At 32.3% G+C, this 7,575-nt stretch overlaps 1 protein-coding gene across 1 annotated transcript; it reads left to right on the forward strand.

Moving 5' to 3' along the window:
* The first annotated feature begins 1,873 nt into the window (after positions 1-1,873).
* On the forward strand, positions 1,874-2,868 carry LOC130897443 (uncharacterized). Its single transcript, XM_057806290.1, has one exon. It carries the CDS (start codon positions 2,092-2,094, stop codon positions 2,866-2,868), a length of 777 nt encoding a protein of 258 aa, XP_057662273.1. The 5' UTR covers positions 1,874-2,091.
* Positions 2,869-7,575: the final 4,707 nt, after the last annotated feature.

Genomic DNA, 7,575 nt, shown 5'->3' on the forward strand with positions numbered 1-7,575 from the left:
AAATTTTTTATTTCTTAAAGCTTTATAAAAATCATTTGGTCGACTTTGAGATGGCCCAACAATCGTATATAGAATATCTGTTTCATTTCTGTTCATTCTTTCGATGTCTTTGATTGAAGGAATGACATACCGGTCAAAAATGAGATGAATTTCAGCAGCTGTACTGTTAGTCTAAGGCCGAGCGCCCACCAAAGTAACGTGACGTGTGGCGTGGCAAGTGATATAGCAAACACGTAACAACAAAATGACGAATGGTGTGACACAACGCCTACCTATGTATCTAGAAACTAGTAACACCAGTTGTCAATATGTCTTCTTCTTCATCGGATGACGAAAGTTTTTTGGCTTTAGTAAATTTAATCAATGTTAATAACGCAAATAATAAAAAAAGACAGTATTGGGTTCATCCATACTGGAAAAAGAATCAAAAAATTAAACGTAGTGTTTTTGATGTATTCAAAGAATTACATACCTATCCTGAGCGATTCCAATCATTTTATAGAATGAATACAAATACATTTAGTTTATTACTTCAAAAAGTAGGACCATCGATTAGGAAACAAGATACTAATTTTAGAGACTCAGTTTCACCGGAAGAGCGTCTTTTAATCACTTTAAGGTAAGTTTTTAAATAAAATCGTAATAAATCAGGTTTCAAAATAAGAAATCATAGATTCAAGAAAGATTTTGTTTTATCCAAAATAAAAATTAAAAACGTGAAAAACTCAACATTTTTTTAAACAAAAATAAAAAAATACTTGTTTAAATAAAATAAAAAAATAAAAACCTTTTTATACATTCTTATAAAAATAAATAAAATTAGATATAATAATATATACAATAAAATGAATGATGAGATCAAAACTAATCAGTAATTATACCTTTTATTTTGTGGGATATTTCAGAAATTCGGCTAAGACATTTTGAGTACAGTCTGTCGATGGGTAGGTTATTGATGTTTGGTCGTTTAACGATGGTTCAAAACGTGTGCTTCGTTGATCAATATACATAGTTGAGGATGCCGATGATGTAGCGTTGTTAAAAGGCTCTAAAGTAGGTTTGTATGTATTTTCATTTAAAATGTTCCCAGCCAAATTAAGAATTCCAATTTTAAATCGCCTTTTCTGATCAGCGTTCATTTCTTTGAAATCGGGCAGAACACTCATTAGAAAAGACGGAATCTTGAGGCTTGTTCTCATGTACTATTTTACTGGTATTCTTTTTGGATTGAAAATATTCATAAGCCGAATTGTTCACATCAGATATTGAGATAGATTGTTTGGACGTTTTAAAATGTTTATTAGGAGGTTTGATTAATTCATCACATAACGGACTTGTTGATTGGATGCCATCAGGTTCATACTGATTATCTGATCTTATTTCATCTTCAGGTGTTTCAGGCAAGTTGACAGAACTATCACTTTCTTCAATAAAATCTTCGGACGAATTGTTAGATATTTGTGAGGATGGTCTATTACTATTACTGATTGACCAAACAGATTTGCGTGATTTTGTAAATGGTTGTAAAAATTGCATGTGCTCTGCAAGGTAATACGGTCTCTTTGATTTTGTAGCACTACCAGACGGACTAATGCTAGATTTCAGATGACGTGTATATGACCCTCTTAAATTTTTCCATCGTTCTTTACAGCTTTACAGCTACTGCAATGATAAATATAAAAGTTAAATAATTAAAAACGCAAAAAAAAATAAAAATTTATTGAATAGGTTTACTATAATTATATTATTTACGATTGGTTGCAAAAAACGTTAATTATCATGTATAAAAAGTGCGCTACATGAATATAATATTTTATTTTAATATAATACTATAGGATAGTCCTACTTTTTATTATTATTTATCATTGTTAAAAATATTTAATATACTACTTTATATAATTAATAATACATTTTTTTATTAATTAATTTATAGACCAAAAGTTAATTATCGAGTGAACTATTTTTAGGTATTATGCAACTGGAGGTTCCTTCAAATCCCTCAGTTTTTATTTTCTTAGAGGTCATACTACAATTAGAAGAATTATATTTGAAACTTCTAAAGCAATTTGGGAAAATTTGCAACCAGAGTACATGCCAAACCCAACAAAAGAACAATGGTTGAAAGTAGCTGATCGTTATTGGGAACTGTGGAACTTGCCTAACTGTGTAGGAGCTATTGATGGGAAACATATCAAAATTAAAGCACCACCCAATTCAGGTTCATCGTTTTACAATTATAAGGGATATTTCTCAATAGTTTTGATGGCTGTATCAGATGCAGATGGATTATTTTTATCAGTTGACATAGGTGAATATGGAAGGAATTGTGATGGAAGAGCATTAAAAGAAAGTGAATTTGGAAAAGCTTTATTTAATGATCAGCTAAGTCTGCCTGAGCCTACATATTTGCCAGGAGAAGAAGACATTTTTCCTTATTATTTTGTAGCTGACGAAGCTTTTCCATTAACCGACCACATAATGAGACCATATCCGCGCAGACAACTAACAAATGAAAGAAGAATTTACAATTATAGAATTTCAAGAGGCCGAAAATCAGTCGAGTGCGCTTTTGGTATGATGGTATCAAAATTAAGACTTTTGGAGACACCAATACATTGTAGTGTAAACAATATAGATTGTATCGTACAAGCTGTTTGTGTATTACATAATTTTATACGAGTTCATGATGGATCCTTTACACAATCAGATAAACCGCAAATTCAATCGTGTTACCAAGAGCAATTAAATCAAAACCAAAGTAAATTGAATAATCAGAGACCTACAAATAATGCAGTTAATTCAAGAAATCGTTTTTGTAACTTTTTTTCAATTCATCCTTTACCATGGCAAGAAAAATACACTGTCTAAAAATGTCTTGTATTAGTAATAATAATATGTATATTAATACTAAATTATTATGCAGTTCAATATAAAATTATTATTTGTATAAAACTAATTAGTATGAGAAAAATTTAATAACTTAGGTATAGTTTGATCATTTAATATTTTTTTTTAATAATTACAAATTGTTCTATATTTATGTCTTTTATATTAATATTTAGAATAAAAACAATTATTAAATGTATAAAAGATGATCGTTTTATTTGTTATTTCTATAATAAAAATTATATTTTTACCCGAATTGTAGTATGTAGAATGTAGTCATTTTTTGAAATAAAAACAAATAAAAATCCAAATTGTCTCGTAATGATAAATTTTATTATTAATTTTCATCGTCGGAATCGTCAACAGCAACTTTGAAGTAATCTTCATCCACCACATCAGATTCTGTAAAAATGAAATACGAATTTTTAAGTTAGCTTATGTTATTAAAAATAAGTGATAATTAAAATAGTGTCACTATGCTGTTATTACCTTCAGAATTTAAAATTAAGTCACCGACAGAGCTAGGAAGTTGGTCACCGTCGAACCACTTGAACACGTAACAGTTTCCTATCTCCATCCAACCATATTCCATAGGACTCAATGATGTGGGCTCTTTCATATGAGCATTTTTCCAAATGCTGGATATATAATGCGTCCTTAAAACTTGTTGAAACAATTCCGATTTACACGGAGGAGTCGAGCTTGCATCAAAGCTTCGGAGTTTTTTATTAAAATTTTCTTTTGTATCTGCTGCCTTGTAAGAATGAACAAATAATTGAAACCTCCCATCATCAACATCGATAGATTTTTTAGCATTGTACATGAGGCAAGTGTACTTCTGGATAACATTAAACAATTCAAGTAAGGTGTCCTCAGTCAGACTAATGTCACCTAAAGCAGCGAATGCTTCTTGAAACGCAACGTTGTTTTTCAGTAACGTGAAAGGTTTTTTTTGCCTCGATTAAAAAAAGCTGGATTAAAATCACAACCAGTGAAAGCATGGAAGCCAATTAAGCTTTTAGCTAGAAGTGGACCAAGTTGTGTGTATATTTTACTGACATCAATAAACCTTTCGTTGTTACCTGTCCCGATTAGCATCCAAATGTGAGAAAAAGGATTTTTCACGTTAACCATATTTCCCAGCATGATTATTAAAATATCAGTATCTGAACTTCTAATTACAATATTAGACTGATCCATAATGCTACAAGCATGGAAAATAATTCTAATATCTACTTCTTCGTGAGACTTACAACACAAATCTGCTACGATACTTGACTCAACTATACCGTCATTGGATCTATATGAATAGCAGTTTTTAAAACTCATGTGGATCAGTTTATTTCCAATAAACGGCGCAACATCATCCTTTGCCCAATGCACAATAAAAAATTCAATAAGAGCTTCCTTGAACTTGGTATTTCGCATTTCTTTAATAAAATCATTTGGTCTGATTTGATCAGGTCCAGAAATCGAGTAATCAATTAGTGCTGATTCATGTCGAAGACTCCGCTCGTTGTCTTTGATGGAAGGGTACCAATACTGATCAAAGATTACATCTATTCTGGATGCTGGAAACTTAGTAATCATTCTTTGAAATATTACCAAATGTCTTAGGTACTTCTTTCAAAGCATGTAGAATAAAGAAACCGTCGATCAAATACACATCAGCGTGACATGGTGGATCACCAGGGTCGATTTTTGCCTCGAGACATTTGACAAGCGCTGACTTATCTGTTTTATGAATTCCTCCATCCAAATGGCACAGAGAAAGAGGCACGGGAGTTATTGGATAAGATAAAATTTTAAGGATATCGATTTTATAGTCCATTGACAATCCCAACATGCGTCCGAATAAATCCCGCTGTATTTTGATTTCTTGATTTTTTCCACCCACTTTGACGGTTTTCTTTTTGTCCAACTGACTCGAAAAATTGTGAACTGGATTTTTCTTGATTGTTTTGTCAAATCGGTTAATATCTAATGAACATTCAGAAATGAATGCTTTGCGTAGATCATCACCAATCTTTTCAACATTCAAAAGAAAGTTATCTACTTGAGCTGAAGCAGCTTTACCTGATGCAATGCTGAACAATTGATTTGGAGGTAACTGGGCACTAAATGGATTGATATATTAATTAAAAGATGTAACAAATTTTTCCAGTTGCTCGCAACTTTTTTTGATGTTTGATGGCTGTAATTCTGCTGAAATATCTTGTTTTTTATTAATGCCTATCTCTTCAAAAACGTGAGTGATAATAGTTGTTCGAATATCATGACTACGAGCCCAACGTTGACGAGCTGCGATAGAATCTGTCAAAAGAGTGATTCCAGTTAGTCGCCTAGCAGCATCCGCATTGATCGTTTGCTCTAGAGTTAAGTCGATTGGCTGCCTCGAAAATGGCTTTCCTGTACGTTTAATTCCGAAGAACCCTTTTTTAAAATCTTCTTCCAGCCCAGGATGAGTTTCAGCTACTTTCATGAGGTTGTAATGATACGTAACCGTCCATCTCGCATGTCTTGGCATGCAGAATTGACGTGACGTTTGAAATGTCACTTTTTTGTCGTTTTCGAAAATAACTTCCAATAACTGAAGCGATAAAATCTGACAGGGTTGACGGAACTGAACATTCTCCTTGGATCAGTTTTTGACTATTTAAATTGTCTGGAAGTTCTGATTTTTCAATGTTCATTATTTCTTTGTGCAAGATCGAGGCTGCTGCTTGTAAAATATCCTTTTCTTTTAAATGAGCCAATAAGGATTCATCTATAGAAGTAATGCCTGTCGGTGCAATAACTTTTTTATTACCGGATATTAGTATTTGAATATTTCTAGCAAATTTATCACGAATTTTTTCTTCTAAATGTTGTGATGAAATTACTGAACTTAAAGTATGTCCCATATCATTACTCAACTCGCAGAAATAATCGATGTATTGCCTATGCAGAAATGAAAGAAAATAACAACGTCCTTTGTTAATGACATTTTCTTCAACCATAGTACATATTTCCTGAAAAACAGTTTGGTGATATTCACGAGAAATATGCCACGATGTTTTAACAGGACTTTTTTGAATTTTTTTTTATTTCGGACATCTGCTCGGCACTTTTCATGGTAGTGTATTTTATTACTCGTAATATTCTTTAGTTTACCCAACATTTCATTGTAATAGTCTGTGTCTTGTTTAAGATTTTTCATAATACTTTCTTGAAACTGATCAGAATTACAACTACGTAAACTTTCCATTTTACCATGAAATTTTTTATTTTTTTTTTCTCACAAAAAATACAAATGGTGCCTTTTAGAATTGGAGTTTCATTTTCTACAGCTATGTCCGTTTATGAACTTACCAAGTCAGATTCGTCAACAAATCCTGCTTCCATCGATTTATCCGGTTGAGGATTATTACTCTGTACTGCAACATTTAATGCAGATGATTCGATACATAAATTAATATCTTGAGTCACGGTTTCAGCAATCACAGAATTGTTTGTTGACGTTGACGGCTGCTGAACAGATTGTGATTTTGTTGATAATGCATTAGATTGAGATGTTGATGACGCAACATCTTTTATTTTTGTACCTTTCGTTTCATAAAACTTCGACTTCAAAGCTGTGAAAACCCGATAACAACTGCGATGATATCCACCGTCATAAAGATCTGCAGGTAAAATTATATCTTTGTATTTTAGGTTATGATGCTTTCGTAAGTCTAAAATATTCCGACACTTTTTTAAAGATTCTTCAGAAAATAAAAGCACTTTCTCGTCTTTTTCAGAGGCACAAATCACACACTTGTTATTTTTCAATTCTTAGAGATATATATTATAATATATTAAAAGGGCAGACGTCGTAAAATACTTTAAAAATCTCTTAAATTTTCTTACCTGGCTCACCTGAGAGACCCCAAACCCACCGCGGCCGGGCTTAGCTAGTACCCATTCCCTGTTTAGTGGGTATAGGACTCTCACTGGACGAAAGTTCAGCTATGGTAAAATATGTACTGTCAGATTTAAGCTGGCTCTTAGACTATGTTACAAATTTTTTTCAATATAAATTCAGCCATTCTTCCGAAAGTTTGAGGCATCGCTGGCCCTAGTTTATGTAACATATAAAATCCATCAATTATTTCTGTATCTACACATAACGGATATTCTGGTGCTATCATCTTCTTTATTTTTTTTGCGAGAACTGATTAATCTGTTTTATTCATTTCACCTGTGCACTGAAACAATACAGGTGGTGCTGGTGCTAATGGATAAGACAGACAACACTCAAGATCAATTTTGTGACTTAAAGCAAGTGCTAGTAATCTACCGAATACATCTCGCTCCATTTTTAGAACGGTTTGTTTACCACCATCTGCGGTTTTTATTATTTTTTTCAAACATTCGGAAGCAAAATTTTCAATCTCTAACCTAACAATTCTAGATTCAAATCGATCAGGATTAGTGTTGCATTCGTTAATGAATTGTATTTTTTTGTCCTCACCAATTTTGTGAGCTTGTAACAAATAATTAGCAACGTTATCTGATACAGCACGACCAGTAACAATATTAAACAAATTATCTTGATCAACATTTGAACCAAACGGATTAATATATTCTTTAATTTTTGTTATGATATTATCAACGGCTTCTCTATCTTTCTCAATCTACTATACTCTAATTCACGATGGGTATCGTCAT

The sequence above is a fragment of the Diorhabda carinulata genome, chromosome 8 (assembly GCF_026250575.1).
Source record: "Diorhabda carinulata isolate Delta chromosome 8, icDioCari1.1, whole genome shotgun sequence".
Lineage (NCBI taxonomy): Eukaryota > Metazoa > Arthropoda > Insecta > Coleoptera > Chrysomelidae > Diorhabda > Diorhabda carinulata.